This window comes from Macrosteles quadrilineatus, unplaced genomic scaffold (genome assembly GCF_028750875.1).
Source record: "Macrosteles quadrilineatus isolate MER2022 unplaced genomic scaffold, UCM_ALF_1.0 Scaffold_7__1_contigs__length_78375512, whole genome shotgun sequence".
In the NCBI taxonomy this organism is placed as follows: Eukaryota; Metazoa; Arthropoda; class Insecta; order Hemiptera; family Cicadellidae; genus Macrosteles; species Macrosteles quadrilineatus.
Window position 1 is genome coordinate 48663641 of NW_026542600.1, and position 21374 is coordinate 48685014.

Consider the following 21374-nt stretch of genomic DNA (forward strand, 5'->3'; position numbering starts at 1 on the left):
CCCTATAAACGTGATTAGTGACAGCCACTTCCTCAGGAAAATTCTTATTTCGTTATACAACTCATTTGAAAATTTAAAATTTTAACATTGGCCTTATGGGTTCCTAAGTAACTATGTTGGTTGAACAAAATAACAAGAAAATACCCCCGCCGCAGCAAACCTGCCGACTAAGCGAATTTCCATTTGTCTGAATTGATTTTCAGTTAAATATATTTTAATAACATTAGGTTTAACGAGTACCTAGGTTTGCTGCTACAAGGAAACTAATTAAGTGTGTTTTTGAGTAAAATATTGATAGCTTAGTACAAAATAAATAAATTTGCCAAGTTTGATCAAAATGTATCCATAAACAAGCAAACTACAACATTTGACAATATTCTCCATAAGAATAACATGGGAATTTTAAATTTAGAATTTTTTAAATTTTCTCCGTTACTAATAATCGAACAAAAATACTTTTACATACTAAATTATTTGTTTTTTTAAGCTCTTTAAAAAGGTCTAAAGAGAAATCGGGAAATTTTGTGTTTTGAGGGTCAAAAGTGAGAAAAACCAATTTTTACCCCATAAAACCCCCCGTAAAGCCCCGTTCCCATGGTCCGATCGTGCTGGTTCGCGAACTCATTCAAGTTTATCCCGCTTTACACCTTTAAACCAAATTTCATCAAAATCGGACAAAAATTACTCAAGTTATCGCGTTCACGGACGTATATATATATAAGTCTATATATATATATATATATATATATATATACATATAAAAATTTGAACGAACGGTGTTTTTGGCCTCTGGGGACATCAAAATGAAAAAGTAAATCGGTCCCGGGTCTAGGTTTTACCGTGCCACCTACGGTAATAGCTACTTCAAATTCGCTAAAAGTAAACAAAATACTTGTAACATGTGTTTATAACAAGCCATCTACAGTATACTAGGCAATTACAAAATACAGTAAAATGGGAAAAACGTCAGTTGTAACTACATTGAGCAAAGATTTTACTGAAGATTACTCGACATAGGAGAAAATAAATAGAGTGAGTGTTTCTTATTGGTGACGTTTGAGTGCACTGGCGTCAACTCAATGTTTAACTCTTATTTAAGGGTAGATTTTAAACATTTTATTCACTCTATTATTGTTTACAAAATTTGGACAGCTGTATTCAGTTGATTTCCTATTAAAGTTAATTGTATTATAATCATCTTTTAGTAAGAAAACGCTTGAATCGGACTTATCTGTCTTCAGCTAATCCGTCATATGTTAGTATTTTAGAGAGTATACTCATGCTGTGGTTTTACTTATACTTAAAGACAGATTTAATTTAGTATTAAGAAATAATTCACACCCCTTGCTGTACTATGCTGCATTAATGCTATTGTAGCTGATTGCTACTGTATTAACCAACTAATATAAAAATACTTATGTTTTTTGCACATTTGTGTTATTTATTTACAATGTAAGAAATGTGTAAGATTAAAATAAATTATAGTGGTGGATTGCCAAGTTCGTCACAATAAATTGAAATTCCACTGAAACTAATCGAAATAAACATACCGAGCCATGGCTCGTTCCCCCGGTACTATTAGTTTATATGTAAATAATTTACTACCATAAGCTGTATTTTATTTGATTAAAAGGTACTACAAGAATTCTAGTGTCATGGCTATATGTGCTATATCATTCTTGGCTTCAATTCCACATTTTCGACCGATATAGTCAAAGTCTACATCAGCATTATCTGCACAAACTGCCACCGATCTTTTTTCTGTAGTCCACTCAATCCGTAGTTTGTTTTAATTCAAGTCCCTAAGTGGCTCAATTTTATTTTTCAGAGTATCGACTTGTTATATTTTGTTGCAAATTTCCCCTATAGGGAATAAGCTATTACCGTAGTACTCATGGTAAGACTTGGACCCGGGACCGATTTACTTTTTCGTTTTGAGGTCCCTAGAGACCAAAAACACCATCCGTTCAAATTCATATATATATATATATATATATATATTTATATATGTGTCCGTTAGCGCGATAACTCGAACAAAAATCATCCGATTTTGATGAAATTTGGTACAAACGTGTTAACCTACGTTTATTCGAACGAGTTCGCGAACCAGCATGATCGGACTATGGGAACAGGGGTTTATGGGGGGTTTTATGGGGCAAAAATTGGTTTTTCCCATTTTTGACCCTAAAAACTTAAAATTTAGCATTTTCTTTCCAAATCATTTTGTAGAGCTTAAAAAAACAAATAATTTAGTATATTGAAGTGTTATTATGCGCCTAATGGTTACGGAGAAAATTCAAAAAAACTAAATTTAATATTCCCATGTTATTTTTATAGAGAATAAGTAAACCGTTGTAGTTTGCTTGTTTATGATCATATTTTGATGACATTTGGAAAATGCATTAATTTCATACTAAACTATTAACATTTTACAAAAAAACACCTTTTACCCTCCCTGTTGCAGCAAACCTAAGTACTCGTTAAACTAATGTTATTTAAATAGGGAATAAATTTAATATTTTTAAGGAGACATTTTATTGTAAATCCAATCAGGCAAATGGAAATTCGCTTAGTCTGCAGGTTTACTGCGGCGGGGGTATTTTTTGTTACCATAGCTAAATAAATAGTCTTAATGCTGTCCTCTACATAAGTAATTAAATAATAAACTGTAAAAACATTCTGAAATTTTTCTCACGGAACGGAAACTAAAATCTCATTCTCTCTGCTCGTATTGTCATCTCAACTTAGCCCAGTGGTGAGCGGCGGCAGGATTTCAAATTGGATGAGACATTTTATTTTCGTGGTCAGAAAAGATGATTGACGCAACAATCAATTCTTAGGTACAGTACCGAAATAATTGTTTTTTTCTGAGATTAAAATTAAGCATCAGTGGTTTGTTAATAGTTTAAATTATGCATGGTATAATTAATTCTAAGTGCAACAAAGAATTTAATCAATCAATGATGTTGAATTTATGCTAATACAAAAAAATGCAGACAAATCTTGTATGGTTTGTGCACCTTCTTTATCACATACATGCAGGTGTGGCTGTACCTATCCACCTGTTAATTATTTCCTAGAGTTTTATAAAGAAAATACGTTCTGTAAATATTTACTTTCTTGTTTACCTTTTCTTTCATGGATGTTATATTTTTCATTAATGCAAAAAATTTTATACAATGTTCATTATGGTATTCATTTAACACTGTACAACCACAATAACCACACAGCAATTTTTTTAGTAAATAAGTTGCTTGATTGATTTGGTTTCAATTACAGCATTTTTGAATTACGTAAAAAACTATTTGAAAGAAGCTTATCAACGACTGAAACATCGGGCATTTATAAGTAAATACATTTTAACAAGCATAAGTAAGTATAAGTCTTTTCTTTGGTATTAGGAGTAAATAAAATTGCAAATGTCTCTTAATTATGAATATGTAGTGAATTAGTGAATACAAATATTTTCAAATGGAATCATCTCACTTAATAGTGCCCGGTCATTTATTTCCTTTCGTTCTTTTAAGAAAGTTACATTGATTGTATTACTTCTGTGACTTGGGGATTTAAACAGTTCAAACTTTGACATAAACACAGTTAATAAAGACAGTAAGCTGATTTACCCTCTTGTTGCGCCCAGACGACCAAACTGTCAACCTTTGAGTGGAGGGATGAGTAGCAGTCCTCAAATCTCCCCCGAGCATCCAACCCCACTGTCTCGAAGTTTGTTTTGACTCCGCACAGCAAAGCCGTAGCGCAAGCGGACGACTCCCCAATTTGTGCGTCCAAATTGTAGGTCTGTAGAAATACAAGGGTTGAAATAGCAAGTGTACTTTTAATACTTTTCAATGAAATGGCGACCATACAATGTAGGTACTTTAAGCCAAGTATGAATGGGGATGAGTGTAGGATGAGTGGCTAGATCTTTTAGTCTTGTTACTGACTAAGGCCGACATATTCCTTATATTAATTAATAGCACATACAGCTAATGGCAACTAAGGGACCTACAGTTTTTAGAAGAATCCGAACCAAATTTTACCTTGGTATTAACGAATTGGTCTAATTATCAGGATTGTTCTGCGGATAGTAGTAGTACTCACTAGTGCGGACGTTAATCCACCACCAGGGAGTATCGTTTCATGTATAATGTACTAGGATTGAGCGCGTTCTGGGAACATGCACCGGTGCACCGGTGTTGCCCCGGTGCAAAAAATGTGTCGTTCTGGGAGACCAATGAGTTAACCTAGCAGACAGCTATTTCCTCTTTTTCCTCCACCGGTGCAAGATGTATGTACCGGAGAAATTGTACGGTGCATAATACACCGGCGGCCTCTGATTGGTCAGTTTCTTGGACAACAGCATGCAGCTACGGCAAGATGGCGGGTCCATCGAATAATGTTCATCAGTTTTATAGGTTATGTTGCGTAATGAGTGAATAATTTATTCTATGAGGGGGTTAAACTACGAATAAGTGAATAATTTTCAAATAATTTATTCTGTGAGGACAAATTTGTTTGGTTTAAATATTATAAAGTAAATAAAAGGTGAATGTGTAAATTATAATCCGATGTGTACCGTAAACCGGTGAATAACCGTTCTGGGATACCAAGACTCTTGCCCCGGGGCGGTACCGGTGAATAAGTCTCCGGTTAATCTGTACCGGTGCACCGGTACATGTTCCCAGAACGCGCCCATTGTTTTTAGAGCAGTGAAAGCTAGTTGAGCGGAGCGATCACGTTACATGGTTTTTAATAACGCAATAAATTAAAACAACGTTTATAGGTATAATACAACTATTTTATCAGTTTAACTTAGCAGATTGTCTCAGAAATATCAACATCTATAACAAGTTTCATAGGTAAAGATGTGGACATTACATACATATACTTTGTATCGGTATTTTTTCTATGTTTGCTTGCTAATGTCATCTGGAGACCCCACAGCTCCAGTTGAACCCGACTGATCGACATTTTCTTAATCTTGTCCAGATTTTTGGCAATGCAGAGCGAAATAATCCTGCATTGATCTATATGATCGGAGATTTTTTTTAAGGACCTGCCTGCTTTGAGAGAATTGAACAAATAGTTTTTACCATACCTTATAAGATCTGTTTTCTTAAATTTTGTACATTTAAATTGTAAAAGCGTTGTTTTCAAGCAAGTGTATATTAAACTGTCACAAATATTGCCAGAAGTAGTTGTTCATGCGTTTCGGGCGTTTATAAGACTTCTTCATTTTCTACAAATACTAGGAAGTTTTTGAGAATGAATTCTGAAATGTCCCTTAACATGATACTCTTATGGGGAATTGGATATTTTCTTGTAAACAAAAACGCAAAAACTACTTTACGCTCACTTACTTGGGCAATTGTATACCCAAGTCGTTGCCAACATGCTGATCAATACATCATGACGATCAAGTGTCTTGCCAACACGATACTATCATCAAAAATATTTTAAGTTTTACAATAGGTTGGGAAGTATAGAACCATAGTAGACCGCGTGTTTTGTTGGTAAGTTAATAGCCAACTTACATAAACATTAATTCAACGATATGCTTTATTAGTCAAAACAGCTCATTAAAATTGTTTGTTTAACTCTCATTTACATATTATGATCAATATTATATCTTTGCTATCAAACACATTGTCGTTATATTTAGTCGACATTGGCACACTCAAACGTTTCCACATTTAATTTCACAATAGGATAGGAAGTTTACTTGCACTGCTTAAAGTAAATAATAAGACCGCATCTTCATAATAGCCTATTTAGATAAAAATATAGATTTTATAATACCTAGTTTTTTCAAACTGCTGATTCATGTAGTTGTCTTAATTCCCATTCACATAAGATGGGTATTATTTGTTATAACCTAATTTAAATTACATAAATACACTGTGTAAAATACTGTACCTAATCGATCAGTGGTAGTTTCCAAATGGCATGTAATATTTTCTTTATTATTTGATCAGTGGGCATTATTAGAATGTTTATCCTTTGTATTGTATTTAGGTAATTTATTCTGGTATTTAGGCCGGACACAGAAAGTAAAGTAGATCAGAATGTTTATCCTTTGTACTGTATTTAGGTCGTATATTGGCTTGATTGTAAACATATGCTATGATTCCTGGTTTTGTTTACATTTACGTCGTTATTTTGTAACCATCATGGCAACCCATAAAGCCAATGTTAACATTTAAAAACTTCGAGTAAGTTTTAAATGCTATAGCCATTATCAACAAATGAAATGTTTTAGTCTTAAAACAGCAGTTAAGCAGTTTATTGTTAGCAGTTATTGAGTGATAGTGTTAGAAAGTTTACATTGAAGCTGGCCCCAAAGAGCTTCGCTTCACTCCGCTCAATTAGGTGACACTAATGTACTACCCGAATAAAATAAATCAATTCAAGGGGTGTGCTGCTAGTCTAGTGGTTAGCGTCCCGGACTTCGGTGCGGGAGGGTCGGGTTCAATACCGACACATCCACAAAACATTTATTATCTCATGACTTCTCTTGTGAAAGGGCACTGGCGTGGAAAAAACTCAACAATGAATAAGAAATCAAAGCTAAGAACTGCTAAATATAAATACAGAATTTTTCTTATGATTACTTCAAGTGAAATAAACAATTTAAGTACAAAAACCACTCCAAACTATCCATCTTCACTATTAACACATTAAGGCAATTAGTCTCGTTGCAATGTCAAAAGTTAAAACATTTTTATTTAATAAAGTCTAAAGTGTCATTTCGATAGAATTTTATTTGTTTTTTTTATCTTTAAACCTTTAATACCATATATTTAAAACGATCTATATTAAAGTTTCCTAAGTTACTAATAGTTTGATCATGCAATTTGAACTAAGGTATTATAGTGATAATTCAAAGTGAAACGGTGTAGGATTTTCAACTGATCTATAGAATAAAAATCTAAGTGATTTGTTACTGTATTGGTATGGATAAAAAGGATTTGCACTTGAGTAAAGCATCTATTAGTATTATCTAAAAAAATGACCAATTCAATGAACCAACTATTGACCACCGGATCTTTTACCCCCTTAACCGAAAATATCGGTCCGTTATAAAGTAAATAAATACTGATGGAAGTTTTGTTACATAGTTAATAAAATTACAACCACCCGAAAAAAACTGAAATAGTCTGTCAGCTGTAGTAGCATTTACAGTTGTTATCATCGGAAAATGGATTTGGATCTCTCAAGGACCCTTTCTACCCATCTCCACTTCGCAGCGGTTATAGAAATATACATCTACATGTTATATAAGCATGCACAAATAAGAAGTAACATTTTTAATTGTTACTTTTATCATTATTTTAATACATCTTAACGGCTAAAATCACAGTTAAACGAAATAAAGCAACAGAATATATTAAAGTGGTCAATGTACAGTTCACTATGCGTAGAATTACTGTATACTATGAAAGTCCTACTTTCACGTTCAATTTAATTTTCCTTTTTTATTAAATTAAATAATTACGCATCCAATTTTATTACAGAACAAAATATTGTGCTAATAAACGAATAAAAAGTCCTTAGCTAATTTAGTTTTTTTTCCAAACACTGTAACATTTATAGTCATTAATTTTTAATAACGGTCCTATAAAATTTTAAATATTTTAGTATTTTGGACGAAATTGTATGTTGATTTCAATACTTAGGATGCTCAAACAATATTGAATGTTGCGAAAGATATACGTGGAGGTTGTTTCTGGTTCAACTAAGTTCAATACAAACGTCACATGAAGAAATGTGACATTCAACCCGAATGTTTTATATACTTTTGTTTATTGTATGCGTATAGTTTAGTATGTCTGATTACTCCTTTAGTTCACGAAATAGTGATTAATTCATATACTTGCTTGACCTTTAAAAAAATATTCCCAGCTGTATTAGGGTTGATTTATATTGAAAATTTTTTTATGGAAAGTAAATAAAAGAAACGTCTTATAAAACTTACGTAACATATATTTACACTTATACTGTTACTCACAAGACGGTAAATATACAAAAAAGATGGTAAGTGGTGATCGACATTCGCTTATTGGGTCTGATGATGTTTGGAGTGTCCAATCGAAATCGAGACAATAATGTAGTTTTTACTTCAATTAGTCAAATCATCATAGTTAATTACTGGGATCTTATAGCCAGGAAAAAGCCATGGCGTAAGTAAATTTGAACAGAAAGCTATACACTTGAAACTTATAAAAATATAATTTTCAACCAAACGTTCAATGAAAATTTTGTTCAAAGTTTTCAGAGCTAAAACTCTATCACTTTTATTTTGCATTTTCACGACAATGTTTACACTACTGAATAACGTAATCCATTTTTTTCTAACAATTGTAGTGAAAAACCAGTTAATCTTCAATCTAATCCAGCTACCATAAAGTGCTTTAAATACCTCGGTGGATTCAACACGACCGCGGTGATATATATTATCAATCATGGATTTGTTTACAATCATGGGGCCATTTTCAGGCATCAGAGGACGGAAAAACATAGAATTAAAGTAAAGTGATATGTGTTTTTGCCGCAAATACGTGTGTAACGATATGACAAACTACATTCCTAACAAGTAAACTGTATCGTCCTTCAATGCCGAAGGATGGTCCCATATTGTAAATCGACATCAGTAGCCAACTAAACCATAATGATTACCAATAATGCAGGTATTTCAACCACTTTGTAACCGCGGCAATCTGGAGGCTACATGCCTTGCAATGTAATCCATGCAAATAGTTATTATGGACTTGGACCTAAAACCATAGATTAAGAATACCATTAAGAATATCTGAGTATTTTCAGCTATGCAAATAAAGGGGGTGTAAAATTAAGGCTCGGTTTCGTAGGTTAGGGGTGGATTTTGGATCCAGACACGTCAACCACAGAATATTGTTCACGATTGATGGGAGCGGACGCTGTTTTAGGTTCGTTCTCATTCAGAATGTGAGTAAAGCGATTAATTCGTGCATATTACAGAACAAATTGACTATTTCTCATTTATCTTAATTTTCACAGGGCAAGTTCAATAATGATAGCCTTCTTAAAAAAAACATTCAAAGCACTTGGAATGAAAATGTAAACTCACTTTGGTTAGAGCGACAGCTGGAAACTTGTCCCAGGAGAGGTGGGAATCCTCACCACTCATTCCATGTCGTTGGCCCTTGAATATCCTGGAAGCCGTAGTGGTGGTCATCCCTAGACCGTCGCCTACCAGGAGGACGATATTGCGGGCGCTAGGTCGGTCCGCCAAGGGGGCGGAGCCCCATCCTCGCAACCTCTGGTGCAGAGCCCTTCCAGCCTCCTCATACCAGTAGTCTCGACCTACGGAAGATATTTTACACAGTTAACTATGGATTAAATAATTGTTTATTTACATTCAACATTAAGTTCTGCTTATCATGAAAAGCTTGATGGATCAAGAAATATACGGATCTTGCTTGAGTTTCTATATTGTAAAAACAAAATGTTTCGTATCTTCTTCTTCTTTTTGTATTTTCAACATGATTTTGCTCATTAAACGTACAAGGGTAAAACATTTTTGGAGATAAAACGAGTAATCGTGCATTTTGTAAGCGGAAAACGAGAAACAAAACGGAACGGGCTTTTTGTATTCCTTGTTCATTTTATGGATACATATATATTTTTCAACACAGCACACTTAACAAACAAAAAACTTTATTGAAATAAGGTGATAAGAGTAAATTGAACTTGTAATTCTCTAGCCTGTGGTGGGCTACGAACCATCCTGTTGTTGCATTGTCGCATTACAAAAATGTAGGTCAAGGTTTTCACTTTAAACAATACTTAAGTCAAGACCTCAGTACGTTAAATAACAGAACTCAATATTTTCTCAATTCAAACTGTCATATTTTGTTAACATTTAATCATTATTTTGACCCCATAAAATCTACCTTCACTCGTGTCTACCTTTTTCCCAAAATGAATTTCGACATTGGAAAATCTTCAAAATAATTCAGCTATTAATTTCAAATTTTTTATACTCGGTCGTTGTGTATAAAAAATAATATGAAGAAATTATATGACAATAAATAATATATTATAATTCTTAATCTTAAAAATAAATTATAAAAGATGTGCTAGTCTATAAATAGTATACAAATAAAATTATTTGGATCATAATTTAATCAGTAACTGCTTTTTACATACCAAAAACAAATGAAATATTACTTACTATGGACCAATCAATATTAAACTACTTTGATATACAACAAAATAAAAACACACATACATATTTTTATGTTTACAATGAAACATATTATACGACATAATTTTGATTTATGATACATAAATTGTAATATATATTTTTGTTAATACCTTTTTGGGAAAATGTGCATTTTATATGGAGATGAAATCAGCATTTTGACATTTTAAACGTCCGCAGACTATAGTTAGGCCTAAATAAATAAGATGCATGATTAAATTATACTGCTTTGAGTTAAAATGTCAAATTAAAATAAGAAATTTCAGCATATCCAAATTCTACACTTTCGTGTTTACAAGACTGCAAAAGGTTCACCGCTTTTAGTTTATTGGCTCTTGAACTAGATTGTGTAAAACTCGACCCTATTTCAATCAGCTCGAACCTGGCTGTAACGTCAATGGCACAAACTCTAAACAGTCTAAATTTGATTGCAGATAGGGTTTAATATTTACAATTAAAAACATGTAGGTTGAACAAGCTAGGTAAATAATATACCTAAACATTAACATTTCATCATAAATTTAATATTCAACATTTCATTATAAGTTAAATATCCAACATTTCAACAAATGAACTCTTTTTACAGCATTATGAGGAAATCAACTATGTAGCTTTTAAGATTATTATATGTAAGTAAATGAAATAAAATTTTATTTAAATTCAAACAAACAACTTTATTCGCTTATAGTTATTTATGATGATTCAATGTTTGTTATATGGATAGTTATGTCTTATTTTATTTCTTAATAACTCGGGCTGCCAATATTTCTTTCCTAGAAGCATTTAACAGTGAAATTTACTTCCTAAATTTTACATTTTTAAAAATACCGTGATAATGAATCAATGAGAAAATTCCAAACAACTAAATAAAATTATCCATATTATCCATATTATAGTTAATAATCCAATAATCAGATAAACAATGAAATCTAAATTTTACGAATAAATGTTTACAGCCCATTGTCAAAAACTTTTGTTTAGAATTTTCAAAACTAAATCTAATTAAGGGGGCTTAAGCTACCTCTATTATTTGGGAGAAAAGAATAGTTCAATCAGCAAAATTATCCCGACGCGACCCTTACTAAGGTAAGATGTTGGGACCTGATAAACTCAAAACACTGCACAATTAGTGAGTAAAGGAGGTGGTCGTGCCTTGGGCGACTGGCTTATACTCGTCAAACTAAAGTTTTGAGGGAGCGAGGGTGAGCTTAAACCAACCCTTGTTCTGAAAATTTGTCATATTTACATTCAATAATTTTGTTTTTATGTTTCTATAAAATCGCCTGTGGAAATCATAGTTTAGTGAAATAAACATTAATAATTAACATAACTGTATTACAAAATGTGTGAGAACACTATGTGAAGGTTGTATTAATGTTAGTATTGGCATTATTAAAATTAGATTAAATAAAAGTGTGTGTAAACACAATTTTATGACTATGAGGTGTCATGCGTGGCAAAAAAATGATATTTAAATTTTTTTAGCGAATTTTCCTATAGGGAAGTAGCTATTACCGTAGGTGGCGCGGTAAGACCTAGGTGCGGGACCGATTTACTTTTTCATTTTGATATCCCCAGTGGCCAAAAACACCATTCGTTCATATTTATACATATATAAGCTACATATATATATATAAGTAGATAGTATCATGCTGATAATAGGCCACTTTGGATACTAATAGAAAATACGTATAAAATAGTTTTTTATTACATATCATGTTTATACAACTAAGACTCGTGAGTTTTCATGATTAATTTTTGTGTGTATATATATGTTCATGAACGCATTAACTTAATTTTTGTCAAATGTTTGCAACTCTAATTTTTTAGTAATTTTTGTCCGATTTTGATTAAATTTGGTTTAAAGGCGTAAGGCGCGATAAACTTGAATGAGTTCGCGAACCAGCGAACTAAAAAAAATAAATAAATAATTACTTATTTATTTATCAGTAATTTATTTATTTATTTATCTATTAATAATATAGTTATTTGAAATCAGTTCAAAACTATTTCAATTGCTAATATTTTTTAAGTGTATGTATCAAAGTTGTATGCTGTTTGCTGTAGGGTAGTTGTCGTGCATGTAATTTATGTTATTGTGTATTAGTGCCTTATGTAATTGGCTGTTAAGCTGTATAAGAGAACTTAAAGAAGAATTTTGATTTTTGAGTTTTTAATCGGACCATGGGCTTTACGGGGTAAAAATGGGGTTTTTCAATTTTTACCCTCAAAACACAAAATTTCCCAATTTCTCTAGGCCTTTTTAAAGAGCTTAAAAAACGATAATTTAGTATGTCAAAGTGTTTTTGTACGGTTATTGGTAACGGAGAAAATTTAAAAATCTGTAAAAGTCCGATGTTATTCTTATGGAGAATATTCTAAAATGTTGTAGTTTGCTTGTTTATGAATATAATTTTGTTAAAACTTTAAAAGTTTATTCATTTTATACTAAGCTATTATTATTTTAAAATAAAACACACTTCATTAGTTTCCATGTATCAGCAAACCTAGGTAATCGTTATTTAAATAGATTTAATTGAAAATCAAATCAGACAAATGGAAATTCGCTTAGTTGGCAGGTTTGCTGTGGTGGGGGTATTTTGAACAATTAATATATTTTCCTGGGGCGTCTATAGAACTAAGTGATCTTAAATCTTTGGTTCATCGGTGTTAATAAGTGAAGTAAGAGTCTTTGGATTAACGAAACCTTATATTTCCAATTACGTATAAATTAACGTAGGATTAATTTATAAATAAAACATTGTTGTTCAAATTTTACACAAAACTTGTTCTCATAAACATTTGGGGGTAAATCCTCATTCCTATAAATATGCATTTTTAAACAATTGCTTTGTCTTGGCCCTGATTGTTTGCTTATATTATAACATTATACATAAAATAACTCCTATTCAAATCAATCGTTTTCGATTTTATATTATCTATCTAAATAGACTTTTGTTTTTTAAACATATAATTTACTATCTTATATATTTATTTATATTAAAATCTTAATAATATTAACATTCTCTTAACAAAATTATCTCAATCTAAAAAATATAAATAATTATTTATATTTTAATATTTATCATAGTTATTCTGTCCTTTGAGCATTAATATAGCGATTTAACAGCACATTCTATTATTCTATAGTAGCTTTAAACAAATTAATCAAAATTGTAAACAAAATTCTTTAAAAACCATCTGTACCTTTCATGGGTTTTATGGCAAGTGTTATTTTTCAAACTTTAATCGTGCCAAATTCAGTCCTAGAGTTGAATAAAAAGACGCTAAAACAACGTATGGATGCCCACTATTAAATGGAATTGAATTACAAGCGGGAATTGGAAAAACAGTTTCAATGTAATACCATTGACTATAAATAGTCAATGGTAATACTACGCCTTCAACTATAAAAAACTGAATATTCTGCTTGTTTTATTTACATCGAGGCTCAAGTAACCGTCGATTTTCAACTATTCGCTATTCAAATCAAATTTGTTTGTGAAATTGTAGTTTAAATTATTCGATTCTGATACACATATTAAATCATCAACATAAAAAAAATATTTATTGAATGTGTATGATTACATTTATTAAATGTAATTTTTTGAAGTTATGGTGTTCATCTAGTATTTAAAAGATTTAGGTTAGATCCTGAGAAAAAGTACGTTTTATCAAATTGCCTTTAGGAAGAAGCTATTACCGTAGGCGGCAACGAAACATTTACGTCCGGGACCGATTTACTGGTTCATTCTCGTGTTCCAGAAGCCTTTGGAAAAAATATGGGACAGCATATTACTTTTTCACTACTCGTTTAAATTTTTATATTTGTGTTTATATAAAACACATTTGGATATTTGTGTCCATGAACACAATAACTCAGGTAATTTTGGTCCGATTTTGATGAAATTTGGCATGAATGTGAAGAGATGATGAACTTAAATATATTTTTATTAAATACAATTTTACGAAAATCAAATAAATGGTCAGCGACTGAATATTTTCAAATATATTCCAGCCTCCAGCCTATTGTCTAAAACAAGCCATTCGAGTGGGCAAATATTATATTCTGTTTTAGATTTTCGTCAAGTATGCTAAGAATTAAAATAAAAGTAATAAGTTAAAAGTAAAATACAACTGTATCTGGCGCCTTCTTGTCAGGTACGGCAATCTGAATGCAGCATCCATTTTGCCGCTCCGATTTGGCTGGCGTTCTGCATAAGGAAGAGCGCACTCGATGTAAATTGACTAATTACAGTTGTAGTTTATTTTACCTTAATCACCACGACGTCTCAACTACGAGTTATTGGCCAATAAAACTGATCTACATGGACCCCATACAAATTTCTAATATGAAATAATTTCTTAATCTTGTGGTCCAAAACCCATATGAAGTAATGTTTACATGGATTTACTTGCACATCTGTTAGAACAAGACATTGAATAAGCAACAGATGTACTACTTCATCCAAATATATGCAAAAATAAAAAATAAACTATTGAAAATAATCAAGCAGTTTTTAATAATTTTTAGAAATGAAATCCATGATATACAAGTATTTTAAGTAGTCAATTTCGAGTATACACACAATCCAATGAGTAGCATAAACCATTTATTTATCTAAACACATTTAAGTGACATTAGTTAAAAGCTTTAACAGTAGAATTTTCTTAAAACATATGTAATATCCTAACAGTTTACAAAAGTTTACCTGCAAAACAACGTAATCGAATGAAACAAGCGAAAATTGTTGCATTCTGAACATTAACAAAAGCTGAAAATAATGTCAGAACATCTCGTTTTGTTAAACAGATCTCGAACAAATACTCAGTCAATGTTTGCAAAGTAGTTCCCACATGTTGTGGGAGTTCTAACCCTCCTACACATGAAACTTCTTAGATTTGTGTATTTTCTGCTATTGGCATTATTCACGTATGGTGTTTTGTAAGTGAAACGGTTAAATTCTAGTCTTGTTGTCTAATGTCGGCCATTTAGAAGATAGCATAAAAAGTTGTTTGACCAATGACAAACGAAATCTGGGTCATCTACTCCACGGGGAATTGACCCAACGATTCTCAGATTTGAAGGCGATCCCCATAAGCACCTGCTATATGACCTATATGAGCCATGACATATACAAAAAGAATTTAATATAGACCGTCAGCTGTGCTGCGGTTACCATAGGTTCTGGCGCACACCGCTGGGAGCACCATTTGTTATGGCGTACGCGCTACGTAACTACATGGCTTTCCCAGCGGTGTGCGCCAGAACCTATGGTAACAATGGTAACCGCAGCATGGCTGACCGTCTATATTTAATTCTTTTTGTCTATGGCTATGATGAGGATATGTTGGAGGAAACCATCTAATGGCACAAAAATCGTATTTATAGAAGAAAGTTTGATATTTTGCTCTACATTGTTTAATTTAGTCCACTACCAAATATGGAATTGATTTATAGTTTGTAGTAACAAAGTATGTTGATTATAAAGCACTATATTTAAATAATTTATCCATAGCATTAATGGAATATTGGGGATAAAAATGGACGTGCTAAAAATGACATCAGTTCAATGATCAATTTTAGTTTCTACTTTGACAGGAAAGTTTAATTTAGAATCGTAGTGGTCTGCGTTATTTATTTGTGAAATATTCAATTTCATGACATATTTATTAGTCTTTAGTCAGTGTTTAACACTTTTTTTAATACTCTCGAATCATGTGTTTTTCTGATATTTAATACCTATAGGCCCGATATATAATTTTTAATATAATAATATATATATATATATATATATATATATATATATAATATAATATATATAATATATAATATTTATTCTATATTAATTAATTGGTCGAAACAGTGAAAATTTCGTCCAAGTAAATTTGACTAATCTTTTCGTCACGAATAAAAATGAAGTCTTCATAAATATCTGAACTTTTTTTAGGCACGAGTCAAACAAATTGGTAGGTTAGTAATCGATATTTGTAAAAACAATATGGTTACATAATAAAAAAATATAATGTATACACATTTTAAACTACACTGGTAATATGTATAGTATCTAGATAATTGAAAATGTTGGAACGTGTTTTTAAACATGATTTCTGTTAACTTAATGGTGTTTACCATTAAGGTAATAGGTAACATCTCAAAAGTTTCACTAACATTTGAACAGTAATTTTAACACGAATGAAGGGATGCACTATTTCGTTTAGAATTAAAAGGACAATAACAGAAGAATTTCAATCAGAACCAGTTTCCCAACTTCTTGAAAGCACCATTACTAAAGTCCCTAGGTTATAATTTTAATTGTCTACTTGTTTTTATGCAGTTTGACCACTTTTCACACAACTTTTATGTGAATATGTCTTATGGAGTAGATTGTCTTATGGATTTGTCATACTTGTAGATCAGCTGAAGATAATTTTAATGTTAGTTCCTTCTGGTTCATTTAGAGGTGTGATTTTGTTTACAATTTGTTCCCTGTTAGTTTAGTTATTTCACAACACATCTAAGGAAATACAATCAATCTTATTATAGTAGCTATTACAATAGCTGGTCCTCTGGGTTTTAAACAAACAACAAAGTACAAATCAAAAAACTAACCATAAAATGAGAGAAAACAGCTTCGTTAGCTCTAGCGCTCAGTGTCCCCAACATAAAACATACAAAAGTCTACTTGTGTTAGCTAGTATATGATTATGGTTTCTGCTTCGCCTGTAGGTTATACAGGGTGGCTGGTCATCAGTGTTACAACAGGTTTTTGGTGTAAGTACAAAGTAAACGGAGTGTTATGATGCATATAAGGTGGTCCAAGTCTAATAATTGGCTTCCCAAAGAATTATTTAAATTTTTTTTATAACCATGTTTTAAAGCACAATACAGCAATTTATAAATTGCCTGCAAACGGATTTGAGTAGATGATGTAATTTTCATGTTCTTCGTTAGATTTGGAATAAGAATCATTGACAATTTTTGACGATAATAATAACAACCCCATTATAAATCGTTCCAAGGATTAAAAGAAGGATTAAATAAGGCATTTGATAAAAATTAAAAAATTATCGGACTATTGCATTTTCTACACCCTGTACACGAGAATGTAGGAAAATATGTTGAAAACTGCGCCATTCATTAAGCTTTCCAACCATATGCTACACTATAAGGTGTACACAATAAGGTTTTGATCTCCATTTGCTTGTTCCAGTGTTTTGAATACTAGAAAACACAAGGATTATTTTACTGTTTTTAAGTTTGTATCGTTCAAACTGAAAAAATACAAGTTTTGCTAGTCCAGTCATTTTAGGGTTTTAGATGGAAATAATTCCCTAAAATGGTGGAGAACACACTTTATCGCTCTACCTGTAGCAGCAAACCTAGGAACTCGTTAAACCAAATGTTATGTATATAAAGAAATAAATAAACTGACAGAAATCAAACTAAATTGACGTTTTATTAATATCAATTTAAATTTTCTAAATAACCGTTAGAGATAGGGCAAAAATAGTAAGATCTAATAGATGCATTTTAGTGCGTTCTTTAACTTTTGTTTTAACAAGATTTCTGTATTTCCATTGGTTGGTAAATATTGACAAAAGGGCAGCAAAAATATGAAAATCGGCCGCCATTTTCCATGATGGTGGCCGTAGCACTGTATTCACGAATGTTGATTTTTGATATGTTGTTACTGGGTACTAGTACTACACATGTGCAAAGTTTCACCACTTAGGGAATTATTTCCAGGCAGATGGGTATTCTACCTACAATGCCTGGACTATGCTGAATACATCCCTACTTTGTTTAAAATGTAAAAACCCTGTGTTTTGGAGTCTTCAAACCATTAAAGCAAAAATAAGCAGATCCAAACCTCAACAGTGTAGCATGGTTGGGAAGCCTTATGAATGGCGCAGTTTTCAAAATATGTTGCTACCTTCTTGTATACAGGGTGTAGTAAAATGCAATAGACCAATGATTTTTATCAAAGACCCTAATTTTTCTTTTGGAACGATTTACAATGGAGCTTTTTTAATTGATCCTCTGACGTTTACAATGATTCTTATTCAAAATTTAACGTAAGACAAGAAAATTACATCATCTACGCAAATCCGTTTGAAGTTAATTGAGAAATTGCTGTATTGTGTTCAAAAACATTGTATTGTGTTATTAAAAAAACATTCTTTGGGAAGCAAATTTTTTGACTTGGAACCCTTAATATGCATCATAACACTCAATTTACTTTGTATTTACACCAAAAAATGTGTGTAGCACTGATGACCAACCATTCTGTATACTGCATACCAAAACGTTATGATGGGAATGATTTTATATTTACGTTGGGAAAAATCAATTTTCTATTCAACATCCCTTTTTAAGTAATTTCTTTAAATATACAAAACAATATTTACTAAAAATGAATTATATAAATTTCGATTGAAAAACAGAAATAATCTGATAAAAGGTACAACAAAATTAATTCTTACCTTGGTCGACAGTGGAAGATATGCAGAAGGTCGAGGACATGAGAAGGCAAATCAAGGCGATCTGCTGGGGAGCAGAAGAACCAACCATAGCTCCAAACTACATCAACACTTGGACTTGCACTTACACTTTAAATTGCACTTAACCCAGTAGTAGATCATTGTTAGTACACAATTACAATCACACTGAAAAAGTCATAAAGGCTGTAGAAACTACAGATCTTAGGCTGTTGAAATCTGTACGTTTTCGATTTGATTAAATATTAATTTATACGAAAACGAACAACAATCGCAACATCTGCAAGATTTTATTGGCACTGACATGGATAAATGAATGGATATATCTTTATTCACATCTATAGTGTCTGTTTATTGTGAAGTCACGAAACCACCAAAGAAAAAACATAAGAAATAAAAACAGCATATAAAATATATAACTTGAATTGCGCAGTAAGCTCAGCTAATCAAAACTCAATTCATATACTTTTAGATGAGTAAGATTAGAAATCCACCAATAAAAACTTGAAATCGTTAAAGATTTAGGAATCAAAAAAGTGGTAAATTGTTGGTAAAGACTATCGTATCGTATAAAAATTGAAACAAATATACCCAAATTTGCCCAAGATATACCCCAAGATCAGGGAAAAATAATTAGATTTTGTCCTTAAAATCGTTATAAATCATAAGTTTACATACAAACAATTCACAGCGGGAATTAAAATTTTTAAATTAAATTATTAAATTAAATTTTTTTTATTTTTAAATTATTAAATTTTTGAGGGTGGTGAAACAAGATTGATACTTGTAGCTAATTTTAATGTACAAGTTGTGTTAAGTTAAAAAATCCAGAAGAGGGTTACGGAGCAAATTGTATTGTCATTGTTCGATTTGATGAGTTATTAAGGTGTATACACCAAGCTTTACAGTGAGTTGTGCTCAAGAAGTAATTACACACAAAGGAGAGATGTCAAGCAAGTTGTATACTTGTGATTTAATGAGTTACTAAGGAGTATGCAACAAGCTATAACATAGTGAGTAGTGTTCGACGAGTAATTACAAACAAAGGAGAGATGTTAAGCAAGTTGCATACTTGTGATTTAATGAGTTACTAAGGAATAAACAACAAGCTTCGAAATTGTGAGTTGTGTTCAACAAGTAAATACACACAAAGGAGAGATGTCAAGCAAGCTGTATACTTCTGACTCGATGAGTTACTAAGGAGTAAAAAACAAGCTTTAACATAGTGAGTAGTGTTCGACAAGTAATTACACACAAAGGAGAGACATGTCAAGCAAGTTGTATACTTGTGATTTAATGAGCTACTAAGGGGTATACAACAAGCTATAACATAGTGAGTAGTGTTCGACAAGTAATTACACACAAAGGAGAGATGTCAAGCAAGTTGTATACTTGTGATTTAATGAGTTACTAAGGAATAAACAACAAGCTTTAACATAGTGAGAAGTGTTCGACAAGTAATTACACACAAAGGAGAGATATGTCAAGCAAGATGTATACTTGTGATTTAATGAGTTACTAAGGGGTATACAACAAGCTATAACATAGTGAGTAGTGTTCGACAAGTAATTACACACAAAGGAGAGATATGTCAAGCAAGTTGTATACTTGTGATTTAATGAGCTACTAAGGGGTATACAACAAGCTATAACATAGTGAGTAGTGTTCGACAAGTAATTACACACAAAGGAGAGATGTCAAGCAAGTTGTATACTTGTGATTTAATGAGTTACTAAGGAATAAACAACAAGCTTTAACATTAATAACACACAAAGGAGAGATGTCATGCAAGTTCTATACTTGTGATTTAATGAGTTACTAAGGAGTATACAACAAGCTATAACATAGTGAGTAGTGTTCAACAAGTAATTATACACAAAGGAGAGATGTCAAGCAAGTTGTATACTTGTGGTTCGATGAGTTAGTGGTGCAAGTGATCTCAATTCTCTTGGGACCCAACAGATGTCTAGAGGGTTGTGGTTAAGCCACGCTGACAAATTGGTTCAGAGCTCTCTTGAGCCTCTGCTCTTCGTGTTTGTCCGGTTTATCCCAAACTGTTTACGGGTATTAACCACTTTACATTGAATTATTTCGGAAATGTCTTAATAAATAGTTTAATTTGTAGTTGATTACGAGTTTCCCTTTCAACAGTGCCCTTTCAAGTGTTGCTTTTTCATTTTAGCATCTTGGTTTGTGGTAAAACCACTTTTGTAATAATTTCAAAATGGAAATAGGTACTAATTATAAAGGAAAACATATCATGTTTTCCTTCATTTTAATTTAATTGTTTTCTTATTTTGAACAAAAATGTGTAAATATTGGCTCTTTTTGTCCCGAGACCGAGGCTTAGGGCTCTTGTATTTTGATGATCTTTCGCTGAAGACCACCATCGCGTGGCCAAGCATGACATGAAGATGATGTGTTTCTGTTATTTAGTTTGTGCACGTGTTTGTGTATGTGTTTGTTAATAAGTGTACTTTTTCATTTAGAAATATGACGATCTTTAGGAGAATTAGGATATTCAAGAACAGTGTGAAGATCGCGCCAATTAATGGTTAATTAATTGCTGAACACAATTGAAATCATCACTATAAACGGGTATTATTAGCAATTTTTAGGCGTCTTGGTA

General features: G+C 31.9%; 1 protein-coding gene across 1 annotated transcript in view; it reads right to left on the reverse strand.

The window, feature by feature from the left end:
• The window catches only part of LOC128998518 (alkaline phosphatase-like), a 67071-nt gene extending 48165 nt beyond the window's left edge, over positions 1 to 18906 (reverse strand). Inside the window, exons 1-3 of the mRNA XM_054424689.1 lie at positions 18731 to 18906; positions 9107 to 9342; positions 3624 to 3798 (exon numbers count right to left, since the gene is read on the reverse strand). Of these exons, the coding sequence (XP_054280664.1) occupies positions 3624 to 3798; positions 9107 to 9342; positions 18731 to 18818 (499 nt within the window). The 5' untranslated portion in view covers positions 18819 to 18906. The remainder of the gene's footprint in view (positions 1 to 3623; positions 3799 to 9106; positions 9343 to 18730) is intronic.
• Positions 18907 to 21374: the final 2468 nt, after the last annotated feature.